This window comes from Pan paniscus, chromosome 9, assembly GCF_029289425.2.
Source record: "Pan paniscus chromosome 9, NHGRI_mPanPan1-v2.0_pri, whole genome shotgun sequence".
Classification (NCBI taxonomy): Eukaryota; Metazoa; Chordata; class Mammalia; order Primates; family Hominidae; genus Pan; species Pan paniscus.
In genome coordinates this window covers 118893513-118917924 of record NC_073258.2, presented here as the reverse complement: position 1 = coordinate 118917924, position 24412 = coordinate 118893513, and the positions used below count along the sequence as shown (strand labels likewise).

General features: G+C 44.2%; 1 protein-coding gene across 2 annotated transcripts; it reads left to right on the top strand.

The window, feature by feature from the left end:
- The first annotated feature begins 2444 nt into the window (after positions 1-2444).
- Positions 2445-23591, top strand: JAML (junction adhesion molecule like). Of its 2 annotated transcripts, none has more exons than XM_003820057.5 (9): positions 2445-2507; positions 4768-4922; positions 6618-6843; positions 11310-11419; positions 13630-13867; positions 16684-16822; positions 19217-19310; positions 20487-20573; positions 22899-23591. In XM_003820057.5, exons 1-9 carry the CDS (start codon positions 2465-2467, stop codon positions 22989-22991), a joined length of 1185 nt encoding a protein of 394 aa, XP_003820105.1. In that variant the 5' UTR covers positions 2445-2464; the 3' UTR covers positions 22992-23591. The 2 variants fall into 2 exon arrangements, with proteins under 2 accessions (XP_003820105.1, XP_008971746.1); XM_008973498.5 differs by lacking the exon at positions 2445-2507 and adding an exon at positions 3996-4414.
- Positions 23592-24412: the final 821 nt, after the last annotated feature.

The window sequence follows — 24412 nt, the reverse complement described above, 5'->3', positions numbered from 1 at the left end:
TTAGAGTTGCTGGCTTCCTCTTAGAATAGAGTGGAGCGGGGACTGCTGCAAGATGCCTTTAAGTTGATTTCAACTTAGTGGTCACATTGTCAGCTATGAGCATTTATCCAGTATATGCCAGGCATTTTACCAGTGCTGCCCCACGGTAACAGGACACACGTCTAAATAAGGCACGTATGGTGCTGCCTTTTAGAGTCTGCAGACTTGAGTTGGTGGCAGACATATAAATTAGTCATTACTCCTCCATGCGGTTGGTGAGGTGCAGGGGGAATGTCCCACTGCTAAGTGCTGTTTTCTGGGCAGAGGAGGGAGCACAACCAACTCCCTGGGGAAGGCAACAGATGTCCCAGATGTGATGAACTTATGTTAGGACATACCATAAAGGAAGCCCCTTATGACCTTCATCCATGTATGTATGGGGCAAGGTGGGTGGCATGGAGCAGGAATGGGGTTTTGCTTATGTTGAGAGAGGTCTGTGTTTTCATTAGAGGTTCTTTTGTTTAGGGGAATCTATGTGACTCCTGGTATATCTGGCTCAGTTTAATTATTATCCCCATTGTTACAACAAGGTTCAAAAATGGTAACTTAAGTTTCCTGTTCATTCTGATTCATCATTTGCCATTCTTAGAAAGGTAGAAGCTCAGAACCTGAAATCTCCCCTAAAGCTACAAACTCTGTTTCTGACTCTTATCTATATAAAGAATCTTCCATGGTAATGCTTCCTATTTTCAAAGCACTGTTATCTACGTTATACTATTAGATCCTTTCATTATCAATCCCTTTTAAAGGCAAGGAAACAGGTTCAGCAAGATCAGCTGACTTTGTGTAAGTGGGACCTAAGGTAGGAACCTCCTTGAATATCTTGACTCTGATTTTCCAGGTAGAGGATTTTGTTGATTGGAAAATACGATTAAGGAATGTCTTAAGTAATCAATTTTTTTTTTTTTTTTTTTTCTGAGACAGAGTCTCGCTCTGTCGCCCAGGCTGGAGTGCAGGGGCGTGATCTCGGCTCACTGCAAGCTCCGCCTACCAGGTTCCCGCCATTCTCCTGTCTCAGCCTCCTGTAGCTGGGATTACAGGCGCCCGCCACCATGCCCGGCTAATTTTTTGTATTTTTAGTAGAGATGGGGTTTCACCGTGTTAGCCAGGATGGTCTTGATCTCCTGACCTCGTTATCCGCCCGCCTTGGCCTCCCAAAGTGCTGGGATTACAGGTGTGAGCCACCACGCCCGGCCAAGTAATCAATGTTTATTAATTAAAATGGCTACCGTATGTGCCAGATGTCCCAGCAGAGCTGGGTGGGGTACCTTGCTGTTAATGCAAAAAACATATCTTTCCTCTTAGCAGATTCTGAGGTGGAATCTCCCCAGCGGCAGGGTGGCCAGGGGTAAAGACCACGGCTGAGGCCAGGAGCAGTAGCAGGTGGGAACTCAAGACTGGTTGCACTGTAACTCCTGAGAGTCAGGGTTCTTCTGTTTAGCTAAGAAAATTTGGGGGTGTTTGGTAGAACAGTGAATCCTTTTCCAGGGGCTGGTGAATGCAATGAAATGAATACTACAGAGATAACATGCATATCAAACACATACTTTTGTCCAATGCACAGCCCAACTCTCATTCTAGCCACACTGCCCTGCCTTTAAAAAGTTTTAAAAAAATAAGATAAAAAGTTCACCATGGGCCAGGTGCAGTGGCCAATGCCTGTAATCCCAACACTTTGAGAGGTTGAGGTGGAGGATCACTGGAGCCCAGGAGTTTGAGACCAGCTTGGGTAACACAGTGAGACCTCTCTACTACTTAAAAAAAAAAAAAAAAAAAAAGCAAGTGTGGTGTAGCATGCCTGTAGTCTCAGCTACTCAGGAGGCTGAGACAGGAAGGTTGCTTGAGCCCTGGAGATCACATCACTGCACCCCAGCCTGGGCAACAGAGTGAGAATCTGTTCCCTCCCCCAATCTCTTCCTCCCAAAAAAGCGGTAATTCTAATTTAGGTGGAGAGATGGGGAAAAATTTCAGGCTGGATATCCTATAATTTTTTTGTTTGTGTGAAACACACAGGTAGTGGAAAATCTAGGGTTGTCATCTCAAGGGCATCCTGCAATCATTTGCTTTTTTTCTCTTGAAAAGCAACTTTCATCTAATCTTCCCTTATGGCCAATCTAAAGCAGCCCCCAAGTGACTCTTCAAACACTACTCTGTTTTGTTTCATCATAGCGCTTATTGACATCTGGTATTTTCTTATTCATTCATTCACTTATTTGCTTCTTTTTTCTCCACCTCCCGCTGCATACAAACTGCAAATGAGCTGGGACCTCGTCTGTTTTTCTTGTTCAATGCTGCATACCAGTGTCTCAAACAGAGGCTGCTCCATATAGTCCTTCACTATTGGTTTTTTAAATTAATGAGCTTCTCTTGACATGATTTTCTGATTTTTGTTCTTTTATCTTAAGATTTGAAAGTTGAGAGCAGCATGTTTTGCCCACTGAAACTCATCCTGCTGCCAGTGTTACTGGGTAAGTAGAAGCTAAGGGACTCCGTGGGGTATTTGATTTCTCCTGAGTTCTGTGCATTATTAAAAGCCAATTTTACATATTTTCGATTCCCTTGGGTTTGTTGAAGATGGAAACCCTAATGTGGAACTTCACAGTTTTGTTGAAGCAGCTGTTTTTGAAGCCGACTAGCTTATGGTTTCTTGGGAAGCTGAAGCTTCCTGTTTCCATTAGAAACAGAATGCATTTGGGTCCTAAAGGGTGTTCTGGGACCCTCTTACGTGACAAAGGGAAAGTTTCTCTGTGGCATTCCTGCACTTTAAATTGTTATCTTTAAAACCACAGTTCGCCTTGAATCAGGAACTGAAATTACCAAAGAGAGACCCAAAGCTGTTTTTCATACTATGGCCATGTAAGCCTTCTTGTGGTTCCTCAAATGGACTGAGCTCTTTCCCAATTTATGGTGGTTTCCTTTGCCTGGAACCTTCCTCCCAGCACTTCAACCTAGCAAGCCCGCCCGATGCTTCCTTACCCTTCAGGTACCCTTATGCTCCACTTCCTTCTGAGGAGCCTGACCTGGCCATCTCCTCAGACCAGATTGGTCTCCTGTTTATGCCTCCACCTAAGTGCTGAGCTTCTCGTTGCTCATCTCCACTGGTTTCTAGGTTTTCATCCTTTTCCCCCATGCCTTTTTCTTTATCCCATGGATGTAGTTCTGGAAGGAGAAGAAATTAATCAGGTGCTTTGCTCTTATAGCCTTTTCTTTTTCTCTTTATTATTATTTTTTGAACTTTGGACAGTAATTTAAACCCTGACTCAGCAAAGTATACAACAGGGTTGCCTTTGCTCCTATTCCAGGCAATCCAGAGTGTGTACAAACATGCACATAGGCACGCACTCCAAAATGGTGTTCATTAGATAATTTTTCTCAAAGAAGCAGGGTTATAATGGCCTCAGAAGGTATTTAGACATTTTCCTAGAGGTCTGTGGAGCAGCCTGCAGGTTTTTGCCCTCTGATCCAGAGAGCTACCAGTCCAACCCCTGTATGTGGTGACTTGGTGGCACTGGGGGTTTTGTAGTTTTTTGTGGAGAGGTTTTCCTTTCTTGCAGAAAATCTCATCTTCTTCAGCTGTTTCTCTACCAAGATTGCCCTTCAAACATCAGTTTCTCTTTGCTTTGGTTGCTGTTGTTGCTTCCTAGCAGTCCTTCATTTAATTCTACACACAGTGTTCTTAATATTAAATTCGCTTATTACATTTTCAATCACACATGGAGCTGCTCAATTCTTCCTTACAGGAAAATTCCAAATATTTGTTGGAGCTAATTTTGATTTCTTTCAAAATAATTCCCTCTGAAGGGTTTAGAGTTGATGTTTTCTTTTGTGTCCTCCCTGCTGTGTGAGCCTGCTGTTGGGGCAGGAAGTTAACTGTCTTCTCTCAGGGAAACAGCTTGGATGAAAAGACTGGCACATTTTCTGTTCATTCCCATCACTTGGCTCTTCTCTGATATGAACTGGGCAGCATCTAAATGTATCTTTCTTGATTTTGTTGTCTCTTTGCATAGAGCATATCTTGTGAAAACAGAAATATCCATGTAATGGTTTTTTGTTGTAGTGACCGCTCGAAATTGCTTGAGCACCATAGAGATAATGGGCAGGGGTCCCTGTGTGAAGCACCTAGAGGCTGGAAAGCTGATGGCAAAGCTGGAGGGGTGAGGCAGGGAGAGGATAAACACAGTGGAAATGCAGGAGGAAAGCTGTGCTCTGTGGTGGCCTAATTACAAGGACCTGCCCTACAGCCAGAATCAGCCAGCAAATGCTTTTGTGAAGGAACTAAAAGAAAGGGAAAAGGGGAAGTAAACAAAAGGTCTCTTTTCAGAGAGGGAACCAGTGGGAGACTTAAGAGCAAGGAACAACCCATTTCGTCGTTATGGTAAGTGGAGGTGAGTTTCTAAATTGATGATCAGAAAGGAGAGACTTCTGGGGTTTCCCTTATTTCTTTAGAAAGGTTGGGAGGAAGAATTCCAGAAAAGTGTAAGGGGCTAGATAGGAGGAGGGAGCCAGATAGCATTTATTGTAGTATGAAGATTGCAGAATCCTTCTGATGAGCCATATAGGTAACTAGAGGACAGGGATGCCATGCTGCCTTTGAACATGCCTCTGAGGACTTTGTCTATGTTGGATCATCCAGGGAGAGGGGTGTTTAGTACTCCATGATTGAAATTGATTTTTGTTGTTGAGAGTATTTGTCTAAATGATGTGTCCTCTTGCCTTTGACTTCTATAGATTATTCCTTGGGCCTGAATGACTTGAATGTTTCCCCGCCTGAGCTAACAGTCCATGTGGGTGATTCAGCTCTGATGGGATGTGTTTTCCAGAGCACAGAAGACAAATGTATATTCAAGATAGACTGGACTCTGTCACCAGGAGAGCACGCCAAGGTAACGCGGGGGAAACATCACTATGTAATAGAAGCCCCTGACTGCTGGTGTCAGGACAGAGTGGTGTAAGAGTCAGGCATCAGGTGCCACCAGGAGGTGTTGCAAGAGCCGGGGCTTTGGAGATTATCAGAACTGGGCCTCGTCCTAGTTCAGGAACTTGGTTATGTTATCAGCTGGGTAAGTAAGTTACTCAACCTTGCTGATCTTAGCTTCCTGAGCTGTGAAGAGGAAGGCAATTACAATAATGGTAATGCTTACCTTTCAAGTAGTTAAGGGGCTGATGGGAGACACAAACATGAAACGAGAGGTTCCTTGTTCTTGCACATGAAATTCTTTGAGTTTCCTTCCTTTATCTCTGCCCTTTGTTAAGTAGCAGAAGCGGGTGAGAGGGGTAAATTCCGAGGTTCTAGAAAGGAGAGCTCTGACCTAGGCATAAGAACTATACCACAATGATCTTTTTTGGGGTGGGGAGGAGGACAGATTCTTTCAGTGTTTCACTGCTCCATGTATGTGCTGGGGAATCATCATTTTCTCCTTTGTGGCTGCTTAAAGTGTTGGGATTAGCAGATGCAGCATGGTGGGCAAGGTTCTTTCATGGAGCTCTTTGGAGTGAGGAACAGTGTATTAAGCCTCATCAGACAGTCTGTATAGATACTCGTATATCAGGATCATTTGTGAAAAACATCCCAAGTAGTTTGTTACTAACAATAAAGTCCTAATGTTTGCAAACAAAATATTGTTTTTGTAGCTCAGAGCACATTGCCTGTTGTCCCTATAATGCTACTCTCACTCAAATTTTTATTGGCCTTTATTTTTATACGAGGGATAAACCCATAGTGTAAGTAGAAATAAGAATTTCTGCCGGGTGTGGTAACTCATGCCTGTAATCCCAGCACTTTGGGAGGCTGAGGCAGGGTGATCACTTGAGCTCAAGAGTTCGAGACCAGCCTGGGCAACATGGCAAAACCCCATCTCTATAAAAAAAACAAACACAAAAATTAGCTGACTGCAGTGGCATATACCTGTAGTCCCAGCTACTTGGGAGACTGAGGTGGGAGGATCACCTGAGCCTAGGAGGTGAAGGCTGCAGTGAGCTGTGATTGTGCCACTGCACTCCAGCCTGGGTGACAGAAGAAAACAATACAAAACCAAAACCAAAAACAAAAGAATTCCCCAGGGCCCAGCCTGGAACCATTCCCTGTGGATGACTCCTTTTGTGTTACGATACTGCTGCCGGGAGGAGGGTAGAAATGAGAAAAGTGGCAGCCAGCCGGCCATGCCTGGAATTCTTACGCCAACACCACCCACTGCACTAGTGAAAATAGATCATGCATTTGAATGCCATCTAATCTGGGGCCGTGGCAGAAAATACGGTGAAAACGAGAGATGGTTTTCAAAAGTTGTAAGTTAAAAACCGTAGAGTGATCTTCAGAGTGGGTGCTATATTTTACCTTAAACTGTAAGAAATAAAATGTGGACTGCATTTCTCCATTTGTCTTTGTAGAAAGGGAGTCGCAGAGCTTGTGCAAGTTAGACTGTTGCCTGGCACATTATTTTTCTTAACTGGGTACCAAATGCTTTTGGATCATGATCATGATGATAGCTCTGCTGCCCCCACATAACAGAGTCTTTGGGATCCAGGCTCCTCGGTCTGGCACCTCTTTTGATTGTCTCCAACACTGTTTTGCCCTTCAGGACGAATATGTGCTATACTATTACTCCAATCTCAGTGTGCCTATTGGGCGCTTCCAGAACCGCGTACACTTGATGGGGGACATCTTATGCAATGATGGCTCTCTCCTGCTCCAAGATGTGCAAGAGGCTGACCAGGGAACCTATATCTGTGAAATCCGCCTCAAAGGGGAGAGCCAGGTGTTCAAGAAGGCGGTGGTACTGCATGTGCTTCCAGAGGAGCCCAAAGGTACGCAAATGCTTACTTAAAGAAGGGCCAAGGGGCAAGAGATTTCATGTGCAAGAGGCAAGGAAACTGATTATCTTGAGTAAATGCCAGCCTTTGGGCTAAGTACTTACCACAGAGTGAATCTTCAAAAAATGATCATAATTATTTCAGTCAATAAAAATAGTTATTTTATTAAATAAAATATTGATAATTATTGTATTATTACTTTAAACACACTCCCCCCTCACAAAAGCCCTGTGAAGGATGTTTTGTTCACATATATGTCCAAATATGTTTTGGACACATATTTATTAAATGGAATAAATAGTACTTGAACCCTGGCACCTCTGACAACAAAGTCCATGTTCTTTTTACTATGCCCTAATACCTTTCATCAGTTATCCACATTGATGCTACATCTGTATTTTATAGGTACCCTATGTTAGGTGTTCTGGGGGATAGAAAAGAAATAAGCAGGCCAGGCTCAGTGGCTCATGCCTGTAATCCTAGCATTTTGGGAGGCTGAGGCAGAAGAATTGCCTGAGCCCCAGGGTTCAAGACTGCAGTGAGCTATGATGGCACCACTGCATTCTAGCCTGGGTGACACAGCAAGACTCTGTCTAAAATTAAAAAAAAAAGAAAAGAAAAGAAAGAAAAGAAAAAGTCTGGGTGTGATGGCTCATGCCTGTAATCCTAGCACTTTGGGAGCCCGAGGTGGGAGGATCACTTGAAGCCAGTTTGAGACTAACTTGGGCAACATGGTGAGACCCTATGTCTAAAAAAAAAAAAATAATAATAATAATAATAGCTGGGCGTGATGGCACATGACTGTGGTGGTCTCAGGTACTGGGGAGACTGAGGTGAGAGGATCACTTGAGCCCAGGAGGTGGAGGTTGCAGTGAGCTGTGATCGCACCACTGCCCTCCAGCCTGGGTGACAGAGCTGAGACCCTGTCTCTTAAAATAGAAAAAAGAAGAAAGGAGCAGATCTTTCTAACTCTTCTTTGCACTTTATTTTTCCATTTATAAGTGGAAGGAGTGGGTGGTTTTTAAAATTTGTGCTCTGTAGAACCTTAAGCTCCAAAGAACATGAAGGGTAAGAGCGGGGCAGGGATAGGACCCTAGGCTCCCACCTGCGTTGCAACCAAAGTCCTTTTCCTTTTTCCTGTTGTATTCATTGGGCTGCCAGGTAAGATTTGGTCTGAATAAGTGTTCTGCTGCTTGCAAGCAGTTTGAAAGGGAGAGTATAAGCTGTGGTGGCCCGAGTCATTTAGAAAGTTTTTTTCGCCTCTTTGACTGGGTATTAGTTGAAAGGAATGCAGCTGAGACTGTAACCAAAGGAGGCATTATGCTTCCAGAAAAATCTCAAAAGTATTGCAAGCAACTGTAGAAGCTGTTGTATTGGGCTCTAAAGGAAAGGGTGGAGAGATTCAACCAGTTAGCCCAAAAGCTGGAGATAAAATTCTTCCCCCAGAATCTAGAATATGGAGGCACCAAAGTAGTTCTGGACGACAGGGATAATTTCTTATTTAGAAATGGTGGCATTCTTGGAAAGTATATATACCAAAATAAATCACTATTGAAAAATCCTCATGTGAAGCCACTCATTCCACTGGAGTTCTGAAATCTTTCATTGTGTAAATAATTTCCATGTCTCTCTTTTATAATAAACTAATGATATCCAAACTAATGTCAGCCAGTGTCTCTAAAATTTAGTTTTGCTTATTGATATAAAACTTACAAATAAAAATACATAAATGAAAGTAAAAGTTTGCAAGCCACAGAACTAGATGCATTCTTTAAGAGTGTGGAATAGAAGGAACAGTCTGTGACCCCAGGAGAGCTTGCAATGTAGTTAGGGAACTAGAATCTGGGGCCATTTCCCGCCTGCAGCTAGCTTAGGTCCTTAGCCTCCCAGCTTTATTAATGAGCTCCTCTGGTGCACCCTGCCTTCCTCTCTTATGACACTCATCACACCTATTCACTTGTGTCTTCCCTGCTTGCCTGGGCGTAGCCCCTGGCACAGAGTAAGCAATTAATAAGCATTTGTGGAATGAATGAAATTATTGAGTTAGCATCCCTTACTTGAATCTGATTTCTAAAAAATGGAGTTGTAGTAGGTGGCCTCTGGCCCCTCTCCTAATTATCCTACTTTTTTTTCATTGTCATTTTTCTCTTAATTCCAAAGCTCTTGTTCTCCAGGAAGAAGAAGCAAATCAGATGCTGTGCCCAAGGATTCTCTCTCTCTCTCTCTTTTTTTTTTTAGGTGGGGTCTTGCTCTGTCACCCAGGCTCTGGAGTTTCAGTGGTATGATCACGGCTCACTGTAGCCTTGAACTCCTGGGCTCAAGTGATCCTTCTGCCTCAACCTCCCGAGTAGCTAGGTCCATAGGTGTGCATCACCATGCCTGGCTTTGTTTGTTTGTTTAAGTAGAGATGGGGTTTCCCTACGTTGCCCAGGCTGGTCTCAAACCCCTGGGCTCAAGTGATCCTCCTGTCTCAGCCTCTCCAAATTGCTGGTATTACAAAGGATTCTCTTTTTGCTTCCTTTTTCTGCCTTTGGTCTCTAATGCCATGCCTGAACACTTGTCCATGCAAGCATAGCCTTTTCCTGCTTAGAAGAGACACAGAGGGAACCACAAGGAGTCAATTTCAAGAGCTGAGGAATCCATGGAAACAGGCTAGGGCAATGTTAGAGATAGTCAGATATTCCCCCAGTGGCTAGTGGAGCAAGCTGTATTTTTTTTTCTTCCAGCTAGAATGGGAATAGATCCAACCCCTAACAATTTTGCCTAGTGGACCGTGCTCCAACTTGCTTTATGTAAGTTGCCTCCACCAACATGGCAACTCCATTTTTTGCAGTCATCTATAATTTTCTATACAAAGTTTACCCTTCAGTTGATAGTCTCTCTATGATTCTACCACTTCAATTCTTTTTTTCATAGTTCTTGATTTAAATACTATAGATGAAAATAATAATTAGATTAATGTCCTCTACTTTTGCTCTAGAATCAGCCATCCTTCTACTTATGTGGGGTGCCACAGTAGAGTGAGTGAGAAAACTCTGGCTTTCCTTTCACTCAGACCTGGGCTTAAATGTTGGCTTTACCTTTCCTGGCCATGTGGCATTGGGTTCCTTTACTTTCCTTCTCCGTAAAATGGGAGAGTAGTCATACAAACCTCAAAATATTGTAATGACTAACTAATCTACTGTGTATAGGGTGTCTAGCACATGGTGGTGCATTGAAAGGACTCAGAATGTTCAGTTTTTATTATTGCATTTTAAAAATAGAGTTTAATTCTTAATGTGCTGATAGATTTAAAGGGAGTTTGCTTCCTTACTGGTATTCTTTGGAGTAACTTTTTTATCGCTTTCAAAATAATTCCTGCCATAGATTTTAGAGTTCATAATATTTTCTTTTGCTTTCCTCCTATTGTGCATTTCTCCTGCTGGGCAGGAAGTTACTCTTCTCCCAGGGAAATAATTTGGATGAAAGGGTGGCTTATGCACTCTGTTCCCTCGTGATCTTTGCTTAACACTCTTTTGAAGGAACTCTGTGCACTTAAGACCTAGACTTGTGTCTTCCTTATACACCACCCTGACTTTCATTGCTTAATCAACTTTGTGGTTGATTTGTATAGAGCATTACTGAAAAATCAGAAATGTCTTTCTACTTCTTTTCTTTTTCATGGCCACTTAAAATGACTTATGTAATAAACATATGGTGGGTCAGCTGCTTGTACAATAGGCAGAAGGAAGAGCCTAGGAGTTGGAAAGCCAGAAGCAGGGGAAATTGGGAGGGTGGGGGCAGGAGAGAGCAGGATTAAAACAGAAAGAAAAGTCAAGGAGAAAGCTGTCTTTTGTCTTGGCCTAATTAGCAAAGAGTCCTGTGACTTGTACCAAGGCCAGAACTAGGTCCTAGAATAAAAGAAAAATAATAAAAGAAGTTGAAGAAAGTTATCCCTGGTTCATTTTTTTAGTTGGGAGAGTCAGTGGGTTAAATATAAGAATGAGAGTTCTATAACTTTCCACTTCCTGTTTATGCTAAGCAGATGTTGGTGTCTAAGATGATGAACATAAAATGGGGGCTTTGAGATTTTCCATACTTCCTTTAGTACAAACTTGATGTGAAATTAGAGTTCATGGGAGGAATTCTGGAAAAGGGGAAAGAGAAAGGAATTAAAGAGGACCAGAAAGTGTTTATGGTGATATGGAGACAGCAGAAACCCTCAGGCTTGGTACATGTGGGCAGCTAGAGGGTATTCTCATCTTGGGGATGATGCTGTGCTGGTCTGAGGGAGGAGGCTCTGAGTACTTTGCCCACGTGGAATCATCTGGATCACCTACAGAGGGAATACGTACAGTGTTTGGTGGTGACAGCGATTTTTGCTGCTGAGGGTCTTTGGCTAAACATGATCTCTTCTAGAAAGTCTTTGACTTCTATAGATTATAACTTGAGTCTGACTTGATTTACTGTTTCATCCTCAGAGCTCATGGTCCATGTGGGTGGATTGATTCAGATGGGATGTGTTTTCCAGAGCACAGAAGTGAAACACGTGACCAAGGTAGAATGGATATTTTCAGGACGGCGCGCAAAGGTAACAAGGAGGAAACATCACTGTGTTAGAGAAGGCTCTGGCTGATGGTATCAGGACAGAGGTAGAATCAGGCACATGAGGAGGTGTTGCAAGAGCCTGGGCTTTGGTGCTTATCAGAACTGGACCTTCTCCTAGCAATTTCAGCTTTCTGGTGGGAAAGATAACTCCAATGAAGAACAAGAAGATGATGATGATGCTTAACTTTTTGGATGCCGATATGAGATTGTACATGTAAAGCATTTTGTATAAGACTTGGCCCCTGCATTTTAGTTTCCTTCTTTCTCCCTTTTCCTTCGTATAGAGTCCATGGGAGAATGAGGGAGATGATTTTTGTGGCCCAGCCAAGAAAGCAATGGGCTAGGCATAAAAGTGATTACACTTTTATTCTTACTGGGGTTAGTTCTGTGAGTTTTCATCTGTGCCCCATTGCCCCATTTATGTGATGGAGGGAATTTTCATGGGTACTTCGCGTGTTGGGATTGATTGATCCTGGGGGCCAGGGTGAGGGGTATTTTACGGGAACTCTATAAAGCAGGAAAAAGCAAGTTTATTCTTTAGACCAGTAGCTCTCAACCATGATGTGGTCGTATATTTATGGGTCAACATGTGTTGTGGGGATATCCCAAGTAACTTCTTATTAATAAAAGTTAAGTTGCAAAATTTATTAAAGACTAACTTTTATAAATTAAAACATATTTCAGGTCATCTCTCTAACAAAGTCATTTGCACTTGATTCCTCTATGCTATCTGAGTGGGTCACAGTGGGTGACATCATGATGGAGTATGGGGAATTACATCTGGTCCCAGGTTCACCTCTGAGAGCTTGCCATACATTTAAATGTCATCCATTGAGTGATTCACAGGAGAAAATAGGATGAGAATTGACATTTTGAGGTTGTGAATTTGAATCACGAGAGACAAAATGTTAGGGGCCAGGTCACTTCATTCATGTTTGTGTCTACACACCCATTAACTTTTCTTAAAAGCTTTAAAAAAGCAATCTACATGGCTTTTTTTTAATGCCAATATTCATTTAACAAGTTATTTTTAAAGCATCTGCTATATGAAGAATACTTAAAGCCCCAGTCCTGATGGGAAACTTACAACCAAGATGGAGGAGATACATGTAAAATAATAAAGAAGTATATAATACATCAGGCAATATTAAGAGCCTATGGGGAACAATAAAGCAGGACTTTGTGGGTTTTGTTATGTGAGTGCTTGGGGAGCCCTCACTGAGATGACATTTGAGGAGAGGGAGTGAACCCTGCATATGTGTAGGGGGAAGAGTGTTCTTGCAGTCATAGACAGTAGCAAGTGCAAAGGCCCTGCAGCCAGTATGCAAGGAGCAGCCAAGAGGTCCATGTGGCTGGAGCGCAGTGACCCAAGTAGGTGAGGGAAGAGCAAGTAGAAGTTGAAGTCAGAGGAAAAGGGAGATGGGCTGGGTCATGCAGGGCCTTGCATTTTAGTAGAAATGGGAGTGGGGGCCATGAAGGGTTTTGAGCACAGGAGTAACATGATTTAACTTACATTTTAAAAGGCTCATCTGCTGAAAATAGATTGTCATAGAGAATAAGCAGGGAGACAAGTAAGAAAGTTGTTGCAGGAATCCAGGTGAGAGATGAGCTGGACCAGAATGGTATCAGTGGAGGAGGTGAGGACTGGCTGGATTGGGGATATATTTTGAAGGTAGAGGTGATAGGATTTGCTGAGGGATTCGATGTGATTTGTTCCAGAAAGACAGAAATTAAGGATGACTCCAGGATTTTTAGCCTGAGTATCTGGAGGAAAGCATTGCCATGTACCAAAATGGGATGGACTGGAAAGAACTGGTTTGGGGGAAAGATGAAGAGTTCAGTTTTAGACATGTTTCAGGTTCCTATTGGAAATCCAACTAGAAATGTCATCAAGAATAAAAGTATACTTTTGCTTTTTTTTATTGGAAAGGTGCACAAAATGAAAGGCCTCCTTTTCTTATCCCTCCATTCAGATGGAAAAACTGTTCATGGTTTGGTGACATCCTTCACAAGTACACACGCATGCACATGTGTGTGTACATGACTTTGTGTTATTTAATGCTTTCTGATAATACCCTTACTGCCTTCACCTAGCAGGGCCTTGGAGTCCTGAGATCTTCCCTCCCCCATTTTCTCTGCTCCCCGCTCCACTCCAGTCCTCACAATATCATACTTTTTGCCTTTCACTTCTAGGAGGAGATTGTATTTCGTTACTACCACAAACTCAGGATGTCTGCGGAGTACTCCCAGAGCTGGGGCCACTTCCAGAATCGTGTGAACCTGGTGGGGGACGTTTTCCGCAATGACGGTTCCATCATGCTTCAAGGAGTGAGGGAGTCAGATGGAGGAAACTACACCTGCAGTATCCACCTAGGGAACCTGGTGTTCAAGAAAACCATTGTGCTGCATGTCAGCCCGGAAGAGCCTCGAAGTATCTAACATTTGGCTGGGGAGCATTGAGGGACCTCCTGGCTGGTGCATGGGGCCAGGACTAGAGTGAGGCCGGAGAGGTTCCTAGGATGCAAAATTGAAGGAGGCATCCCTCTCAGGTGCTGACTCTGGCCTTGCACAACCCTGAGAATGATGCCTCCTTAGAGGTGGCTCCTCAGGTGCCTGGCTTGCCTCACCCTAGTTCTGGCCCTGCTGCTAGGCCAAGGAGAGGGGAGCTAATTTAGTGAATACCAATCCTCTGCCAGACCCCACTCATTGCCAGGGTCATCTACTGATGTAAAGATACAGAAGCTCAGGGAAGGATTGGAGTTGATGTCCAAAGTCAGCATACTTGGTTTCAAGGGAGGTGCTGTATGTGTTAGAGTGGAGCGGGAAATGATCCTAAGCTAGTGAGAGACAGCCAGGAACAGAGAGGAACATGCAGGCACCAGAACCAAAAATGGAGGGTTTTCTGATCAGAGGTTCTGGATTCTGGCAAACAGTGTGCATCAAGGCCAGTGCTGTGTAGGAGAGGAAAGACTTGATTGTGTTGACAGAGAGAGGTTGATAAGTGAGGGGTTAAAGTTAAACCATAACCCAGTTAGCAATCAGGATGTGGCCTGTGGACTTTGCCTGTCACTAGGGCCTTCAGGAGTTGGCTGTGGTTGGCTGGGGGCAGGGAAGATTGGGTGAGGATGGAACATACCTCATACCTCAGGCCAGAGACCTAAGTCTGTGGAGGCACCTTGTCTCCAGCTGGAGAGGGGAGCACGGCAGATCTGTGTGCTTCCTTCTCAGAAGTCCAATTCACAGAGAAAATCGAGCCATTATGGGGGCTCATGCAGCTTCTCCACCCACAAACATATCTATGTCTCCCCCATTCTTATCTCTGCCCTGCCATCCTGAGGCAGAGGAAGGTCCCTTCTGCTCTGGGCTTATCTGGCCCCCTGTGCCCAAGTGGTATCCTTCTCAGGAACCTTACAACATGGCTCTCTGAGCTCACTTTCTGTTGGTTTCTACCATTCAATGGATACGTTTGCTCAATTCTACTACTTAATTACTCCAGCTCCATTCTATGTCTTTTTTTCTTCAGCTCCATTCTGTGTCTTTCTTTTTCTTAAGATTGCTTTCCTGAGATACAATTCACATACCATACAATTTGCCCATTTAAAGCGTTCAGCTCAATGGTTTTAGTACATTCAGAGTTGTACAACCACCACCACAATCACGTGTTTCTTTCTCAACATAGCCAAATAGCTTGCTAAAGGTCTGTGTTTGGTATCTTACTGTCTCATCTCCCATTAACTCCTCAGCGCACTGCATTCTGGCTTATTCTACCTCTACTCCAGCTTAGATCACCAATGGCACTGCAATTATCCATCCTCAGCCTTCTCTCCTTCAGTAGCATTTATATGCACTCTATGTTGGACACAGTTCCACACACACCCATGGATATACTTAGTCAACTCTACACAAGTTTTCCACAAATCCTTCATATGCAACATGTCTAACCTACCCCTGCACACCCCTCCTCAGCCCATCTCCCCAACCTCAGTTGTCTAACTAGATGCCTGGGGGTGTGCTTGATTCTTTCCCTTTCCTAGACCCCTAATCTAACAGGTCAGGTCAACAAGTCCTTGACTCCTACTACAGACTCTTGAAGTTGTCTTCCTTCCAGTCTGTCACTGCCGCCTTAGTTCTGGCTGTCTTCATCTCTGTCTTGAACTGTAGGCCTCTAACCAGTCTCTGCTTTCTCTCTCAGCCACTGCTCCTCATTCTTCACGCGGCTCTTGGTGCCATCTTTCTAAATCACATTAAGAACTTTCTCTTCCACTGCTAATAATCTTTCAATGTTTTTTTCATTGCCTGCAGAAAAATGCCAGATTCTTGGTTGAGATAGTCAAGGTCCTTCCTGACTTGGACCCTGTCATCTCTCCAGCGAAATTCTCCAGCACACCCACAGATGCCACTTTTGTGCCAGACCCATTGAACTCTTTCTAGTTTCTAAAATCATCATCCTGTCAGGCCTCCAGATCTCATGCAGAACATCCCCTCTGTCCTTCTCCATATTGTCTGCCCAACAAACTGGATGTTTCCTGTAAGTCTTAGGTTAAACTTTAGAACTTTTGCTGGCAAATTCTCACTTGCTGCATATAGAATTGGACACCCTTTTTTCTGTGCCCCTCTGTTCCCCATACAGACTTCTGTTGTAGCGCCTACAGCAGCCTGTGGTTTTCTGTTGACGTGTTTGTCTTCTTCCTTGGAAGCAGGGACCACACATCATCATTCATCTCTGAATCCCCTGTACCTAGTGCTGTCTGGCCCTGAGGAGGTGTTTGCTTTATGTATTTAGAAAGAACCATGCAGATGAGTAGAAGGTTCCATATGGGCAGAAGTACCTCCGGAGGCTTTACTTGGTATTGTCACTGTGGGGCTGAGTCTTGCGGCATGAGTTCTTTTGAAGACAACCACTTGCCCTAAGGAAGATCAGCAGCCTCTAAAATGCCTGTTATTTCTGGGTCACTTGTTAAGCCAAATTTTAGAATAGAATTGTTGATGTGAAAGGAAACTTTACTAGAGGTGAACTGCTAGCCTCTTCTCCCACCCACCTTAATCTACATCTTAGGGTAAACGAGGGGGTTAGACTTTGGTTCTCAATCTCATGGAGACAGTGTCCCTAGTGTCCAGATATGGGGTGGAATCTGGCCTTCCCCTCCGCTTCCTGGCCTGGCTGGTGCTACTTGGTATAGGGCTGTGGGGCTCTCAGCTCTTTGCCAAAGTATTGAGACCCTCTCCTTGCTTTTCTACTTTCCCAAGCACTGGTGACCCCGGCAGCCCTGAGGCCTCTGGTCTTGGGTGGTAATCAGCTGGTGATCATCGTGGGAATTGTCTGTGCCACAATCCTGCTGCTCCCTGTTCTGATATTGATCGTGAAGAAGACCTGTGGAAATAAGAGGTACAGGGCTGCCCCCACCCCTTGGGTTGGGAGGCTGGAGGTGCAAGGCTGCCTCTACCCCAAAGTAGAACAGGGTGATAGGGCCCTACTTATGCCATTCTCACAGAAGGGGGTATTTTTAAATGGAATCATCTGTGGTAACCCTGCCCACTTTGCTTACTGTGCCCGGGAAAAGAATTTAATATTCCTACGCTCTCCTCATTCACTTTGTTATTATGTAAAGACTACAAACTCCCTTAGAAATGGGGGCCTCAGTAGGGCATAATTCAGAGCATAAATCTTACACAAGAACTATCATGGTACCATTCACTGCCTAAAAGATGATTTTTAAATTATCCATACTGTATGTTCCGCATAGAAGCTAAGATCTTAAGGATTGCCAGTGGTTTTATCTAAAAGACCACATTATAATTATGAGATACGATCTTTAAATGGGTGCCCTCAGGTTCTAAATGAATTATTATTAAAAGGTGCTTTTGGCCGGGCACGGTGGCTCATGCCTGTAATCCCAGCACTTTGAGAGGCCAAGGCGGGCGGATCACGAGGTCAGGAGATCGAGACCATCCTTGCTAACACAGTGAAAAGCTGTCTTTACTAAAAATGCAAAAAATTAGCTGGACGTGGTGGCATGTGCCTGTAGTCCCAGCTACTTGGGAGGCTGAGGCAGGAGAATGGCGTGAACCTGGGAGGTGGAGCTTGCAGTGAGCCGAGATCACGCCACTGCACTCCAGCCTGGGTGACAGAGCGAGACTCTGTCTCAAAAAAAAAAAAATAAAAATAAAAAAATAATAATAATGATAATAATAATGTGCTTTTAAAGGCCTGAATTTCATCGATAGTTCTTCCAGGGTCTCAGAAGTGCCCAGATGCTCCAACAGGGACACTTGTGTTCCACTGGCTGTTGGCAGATCCATGTCCCTCAGTTTATCCAACTATCGATGGAGTATGCTTGTAGTGCAGATTGACTCCCTTGTTGAAATAGTGTCAGTGGGAAAGGGCCTCATGAATAGTCCTGACTTTTGAGTGTTCTTTCCCAGTGGGTCTTGGATCCTGCAGAAAACACTTGTGCCTGCTAAGTTTTCACTTGCACTCCCTAGGGCTTCTGATTTGCTTTTGAACTTGGCTGGCCTCTCTAAAGGTCTTTGCTCTGGGCATGCTCGGAGCACTGAGCTAGACAACCTGGATTCCACTCTCAGCTTAACTTCCCCTGTCGGGACCTCAGTTTCCAGCCAAAGGAAAGGTAGCACTTCCATGTCTAGTCGTTTATTCTAAAGAAATAATTAAATGGATATGCTGAGATTTGTGCAAAACTGCCGTCTTGCTTATAATTAAAAATAGGGATAATTGCCAGTGTCTGTCAGAAAGGCAACGATTCAGTGAACCAGTCAATGAAAACTCCAGATCCCTCTACGTAATGACATGGAAAGATATCCAAGGGGTAAAAATACAGAATTTATAGTATGACCTCATTTTTATAAAAGAGAAAATAATATGATGCTCACTCCAGCAGCATATGTACTAAGTACATTTTATGTGAGCTTATGCTTACACTGAGAGAGGCTTGGAAGGACAGTTGTAAAATGTGGGTAATTGTGTGGAATTTGAAGTGAAGGAGAAGGTGGATCCCATGGGGTGAGGGGTTGCAGGGAACTTCCACTTCCAACTGTCTACATTTCTGTATTATCTGAATTATTTGACAGTGAGAAGATACAACTTTAAAAGCAGAAAATACAATGAAAATATTTCTACTGAGACCAAAACATATGGCTTCTTTTCTAGCTTAAACCTTGAATTTTTTTTTTTTTTTTTTTAGTTCTGCCTTAGGCCAAAATAGAAAAAAAGAAAGTATGTTCAGAAGGCAAATGGTCATGAGATCAAAGGCCAAGGGACCCCGACAGGGCAGGCGCAGAGCTCCTGCTTGGGGCTTGGGTCGGGTGTTTGTGGGGGTTATTCTGCTCCGCCCCCCGGAAAGGCCAGGAGCCCTTCGGATTGGCGTCTTGCTGAGCTCCTGCTGCCCCCTGCTGGTTTCGCGGCACTCCCTGGTCCTCAGAAATGTAGACAGGCTGGTCAAATGGAATCCCATCTCCCCTCTCTCTCTTCATTCACTTAAAATTACCTCTCCCATACGGACTGAAAGTGGCTTGAGTGATAACAGAGAAGTTGAAGCTGCTTTTCAGCCTAAATTATCTCCAGAACGGCTTCTTGTTCTTCATTAGAAGAGATGCGCTTCTCAGGTTTCCAGGTGAGCCGGGTAGCCCTGGCTGTAGGAGTCCAGAGAGAATAGTTCCTTCTCTGGTGTCTCTGTCTTCACAAAGCCAAGAGGGGATCTCATGTAGGGACCCTTGAATAAACCATGCCCGCTGGTTAATTCCACATGCTTTTCATGTCTTGCAGTTCAGTGAATTCTACAGTCTTGGTGAAGAACACGAAGAAGACTAATCCAGAGATAAAAGAAAAACCCTGCCATTTTGAAAGATGTGAAGAGGAGGTGAACACACGCTTCAGCCTAAAACACTAAGTAGATGCAGGCCTGGGCCGTTCTCATTCCTCCGGGAACCATATCTTACCCATTGTATGTCGCAGCTTGCAGGCCAGTGCTTGGCACAGAGCAGGGACTCAGGAAGCCTTTGTCACTAAAGTAAGAGCCTCTGCGGAGTACAGTGCATGGGGCCGGCTGGGCCAGCCCCGGGCAGCAGATCCTGGTATTGGGCTGAGGAAAGAGCACTGCGCTTGGAGTCAGAAAGATCTGCCACCTCCCTGAGTCTCATCAGCAAAATGAGGATAAGGATAAAGATATTATAGTTGCCCAGCCTGCTTGACAGGGTTGTTGTAAGGTTCACATAAGATGATGATATGCAAATGCTTTGTAATCTAGGAGGTGCTATTTGTCTAAAGTCTAATGGAGAATTATAATACATCCAGGAGTTAAGGAGTTCTAATGCTTAAAATGAAATAGTCTAAGATCTTAGCAAGAAAGGATTAAGAAGGACTTTTCTCTCCATATTGATTTTGTAATGGAGTTATAAATAATTGCTTCTAGAGACTGAGAAATGGATTGGTTTTCTTTAACTCCTATTCTTTCTTTTCTTTCTTTAATTTTTAAAAAACTCTTTGAATAGTTACCTTTCTCTATTTTGGGCTGTTTTTGTCCCAAGAGTAGAATTTTCTCCCAGTAGAGTGCAGTGGTCCAAGAATGGGCCACTGGATGATACTGCTTTACCAACGAGTGACAGGACCATGAACCTCACAGTTGTGAGCTTCAATGAGGGCTGGCCCTGCCACATAAATCCTCTGAGGGAGATGATGACAATTCACTGCTGATTAATGCCATTCTGCCTTTACTGTAATTAGAAGGAAATAACCCCAGAATACAAGGAATTTAGCAAGATAAGGAACCCCTGCTGCTACCTAAACATCCATCTAAACAAAGATGTGTGGCTTTTGAAGCAAAGAGTTTGGTTCTTAAGACTGTGTTCTTTGACAGTTAATTTTCAAGAAGACTGAAGACTGAATTATCATTGTTGAGAATTCTCCAGGTCTCAGTAACCCTCTGAACCAGCAGTTTGGGTGGTCGATGCCCAGCAAATAGGAGTGGGTGGCCTTTTCTCTGGTGTATAAGATTCATCTAATTTTTAGGAATTTTTGTACCATTTCCCCCCTCTAGAAACACATTTACTCCCCAATAATTGTACGGGAGGTGATCGAGGAAGAAGAACCAAGTGAAAAATCAGAGGCCACCTACATGACCATGGTGAGAATGATTCTGGCCCCAGCCGAGCCAGGTGTCAGAGGCTCAGGTGGTGGTGGTGGTGGGCGTGGCCGGGTTGCCCAAGGGAGGCTGCTGAGGGCGGTGATTTTTCTAAGTAGCAGAAAAGTCTGAGAAACTGAAGTTCTGCTGGGTAGAAGAGTGATATCAAACTTTCTTACCCAAGCTCAAGGATTAAAGGTTATCACCAGAGATTATTTATATTAGTGGTGAAAAGAAGTGAAGAGTGGCTTTTACTGAGGGCAGGGAGGATGTCTTTTGCCTCATCAGTTCAATCTAATAAAGAAAACACGGCCGGGTGTGGTGGCTCATGCCTGAAATCCCAGCACTTTGGGAGGCCGAGGTGGGCGGATTGCTTGAGGCCAGGAGTTCAAGACCAGCCTGGCCAATGTGGCAAAACTCCCTCTCTACTAAAAATACAAAAATTGGCCAGGTGTGGAGATGCGTGCCGATAATCCCAGCTACTTGGGAGGCTGAGGCACGAGAATTGCTTGGACCTGGGAGGCAGTGGTTACATGAGCCGAGATCCACCACTACACTCCAGCCTGGGAGACAGAGTAAGACTCTGTCTCAAAAAAAAAAAAAAAAAAAAAAAAGGCCGAGCATGGTGGTTCACACCTGTAATCCTAGCACTTTGGGAGGCTGAGGCAGGTGGATCACTTGAGGTCAGGAGTTCGAGACCAGCCTGGCCAACATGGTGAAACCCTGTCTTACTAAAAATACAAAAAAATTAGCCAGGCATGGTGGCGGGCACCTGTAATCCCAGCTACTTGGGAGGCTGAGGCAGGAGAATTGCTTGAACCTGGGAGGTGGAGGTTGCAGTGAGCTAAGATCGCGCCACTGCACTCCAGCCTGGGAAACGGAGCGAGACTCCTGTCTCAAAACAACAACAACAACAAAGAAAATAGGATAAATAGGATAAGATCCTTGGGCAAGTATTGTGTTGCTGTGAGTCGTTTTCCTTGCTATGAAAAGGTCAAAGTAGGGTTCTTCCAATGCTTAGATTTTGTTTCTTAACTTTGTGACTTATTATACCTTCTCATAATCTAACTGCCAGGCAGGCTGCATGCTGGATCTCATACAATATTTCGGAGTCTGATTCCTAATTTCCCTTTGCTTAGACTTCTGTAGCCCCTTAGAGAACTACAGTGCCTGGAAAAGGCACCTCGGGGCGTGCAGTGAGTGGGGGTAGGGACAAAAGGAGTGAGCTGGCGATGAGCACGGTGCTATTTGTAGACTAATTATAGGCACCCAGCCTATTAAGGAGCAGTGTTCTGTGGGTTTGGGAAGGCTGGCCTCCTCTGCTTGTGGAATGCTGGGCTTTGTTTGTTCCTGTCGCACCAGCCCTGAGGACACATGACTCCCAGCTGATTGCAGCAGAGAGAGGTCTGCCAGGGAAGTGTGAGATCAGAGGCCTGGCCTGGATCCACCGAGTGAAACATTAACTCCACCCTGAAGTTGCAGCTGAATGGAATCATTTTCCCTCTGTATCTTTCTCCCATACTGTTATGTGATGCTGCAGTAACTTGCGAGGCCTCATCCTGGCTCCTGGAGACCTGCTGATACAGCTGCCTTGTGGCTACTGCTGAGTGGGTCACCAGCCAGGGTGGCACTGTTTGCAGAACGTCTCCGAGGTGGAGATGATGCAGGAGGAACAATTGTCTTCACAGCTAACTTCCCCAGGTTTAATGCTAGGCGATTATGGTTTTGATTCTGTTGAAAACACCATTCCTGTCCTCTTGATCTAGATCCAATAGAGTAAGAGGAGAGGCCTGAGCTGCAAACTCAAAGGCTGGCAGGGGCCAGTCAAGTTATTTTAAAATATGATGTGCCAAGTTAAATAAGGCTGTTGGTGAATTTGGGACTGCAGGCCACTTGTTTGAGACTGCATTTATAAAGGTGTTCTCTGATAGGGAGCAGGGGTAACAAAGAGCCTTTGTTTTTTGTTGTTGAATTGATGAAATTCATGTAAATGTAGTGGCACCTTGCTGTTTTCCCTTTCTGAGGCTGTACACACAGAGGTTAAGATCACAAGCTGTGGAGTTAGACAGACCTGGGTCCAAATTCTAACTCTGTGTTGCAGCCAGATGGTCTTGGGCAGTAACTTGGCCTGTCTGAGCCTCAGTTTCCTTATCCTTAGAAAGGCAATAATAATACCTACCTCCTGGTGGTAAGGATCACATGAGATAATGCATATGAAATTCAGTACTGGGCCGGGCTCATGAGAAGAGCTCAATGAACAGCAGCTGCTATGATTATGGAACTACTTCTTACAAGCATGTTTTGTTTCTTTCTGCCCTTCCCCCACAGCACCCAGTTTGGCCTTCTCTGAGGTCAGATCGGAACAACTCACTTGAAAAAAAGTCAGGTGGGGGAATGCCAAAAACACAGCAAGCCTTTTGAGAAGAATGGAGAGTCCCTTCATCTCAGCAGCAGTGGAGACTCTCTCCTGTGTGTGTCCTGGGCCACTCTACCAGTGATTTCAGACTCCCGCTCTCCCAGCTGTCCTCCTGTCTCATTGTTTGGTCAATACACTGAAGATGGAGAATTTGGAGCCTGGCAGAGAGACTGGACAGCTCTGGAGGAACAGGCCTGCTGAGGGGAGGGGAGCATGGACTTGGCCTCTGGAGTGGGACACTGGCCCTGGGAACCAGGCTGAGCTGAGTGGCCTCAAACCCCCCATTGGATCAGACCCTCCTGTGGGCAGGGTTCTTAGTGGATGAGTTACTGGGAAGAATCAGAGATAAAAACCAACCCAAATCATTCTTCTGGCACATTATTTCTAAATAAGTGTTGTTTGTGGAAATCGTCCTATTTTTATGCCTCGGTTGAGGGGGCAAGTAAAGTCCTGGTGAGGAATTTACAGTTAGAAACTTTTGGAAAAACTGAAGTTCCTGGAGGAAAGCCAAACCGTGCTAACACACTAGAGGCTGGTTTTGGTCCTGGGAAAGGTTTGGGGTGAATGGGTTGGAAGTAGGGTATGAATACAGTTTTGGGATTTAACTCAGTGGTTCTTCATTCCTGCTGGTGGCTCCTTGCGGGGCCTCACCACATGCCTCCTAATTTGAAATTTCTGGGTGAAGTTTAGGCATTTGTCTTTCTTGATACTCATGGGTTGCCACAGTGGACAGCCACTGATTTAATTCTTGGTCTGAAATGTGCGGTTCCTATACTTTTAGTTGCTATTGTAAGATTTGATAAGGTTAGTCTTAAAAATCCTTTGGCGGGGGGCATCCAAATTGGTAATGAGGAAGTCAAACTGTCTCTGTTTGCTGATGACATAATCATAAACCTTGAAAACCCTAAAGACTCATCCAAAAAGCTCCTAGAACTGGTAAATGAATTCAGCAAAGTTTCAGGATACGTAATTAATGTATACAAATCAGTAGCTTTGCTGTACACCAATAGCAACCAAGCTGAGAATCAAATCAATAACTTAATCTCTTTTATAATAGCTGCAAAAAAAATTAAAATACTTAGGAATATACTTAACCAAGGAGGTGAAAGACCTCTGCAATGAAAACTACAAAATACTGCTGAAAGGAATCATAGACAGCACAAATGGAAACACATCCCATGCTCACGCATGGGTAGAATCAATATTGTGAAAATGACCATACTGCCTGTATTTAGTTTGTTTTCATGCTCCTGATAAAGACATACCCGAGACTGGGAAGAAAAAGAGGTTTAATTGGACTTACAGTTCCACATGGCTGCGGAGGTCTCAGAATCATGGCGGGAAGTGAAAGGCACTTCTTATACGGTGGTGGCAAGAGAAAATGAGGAAGATGCAAAAGTAGAAACCCCTGATAAAACCATCAAAT

Excerpts from the sequence above, each read along its gene's own strand:
- JAML (XM_003820057.5), top strand. The coding sequence starts at position 2,465 with ATGTTTTGCCCACTGAAACTCATCCTGCTGCCAGTGTTACTGG. Across the intron at positions 4,923-6,617 it reads CACCAGGAGAGCACGCCAAG|GACGAATATGTGCTATACTA; the intron begins GTAACGCGGGGG and ends TTTGCCCTTCAG. Across the intron at positions 13,868-16,683 it reads CAGCCCGGAAGAGCCTCGAA|CACTGGTGACCCCGGCAGCC; the intron begins GTATCTAACATT and ends TACTTTCCCAAG.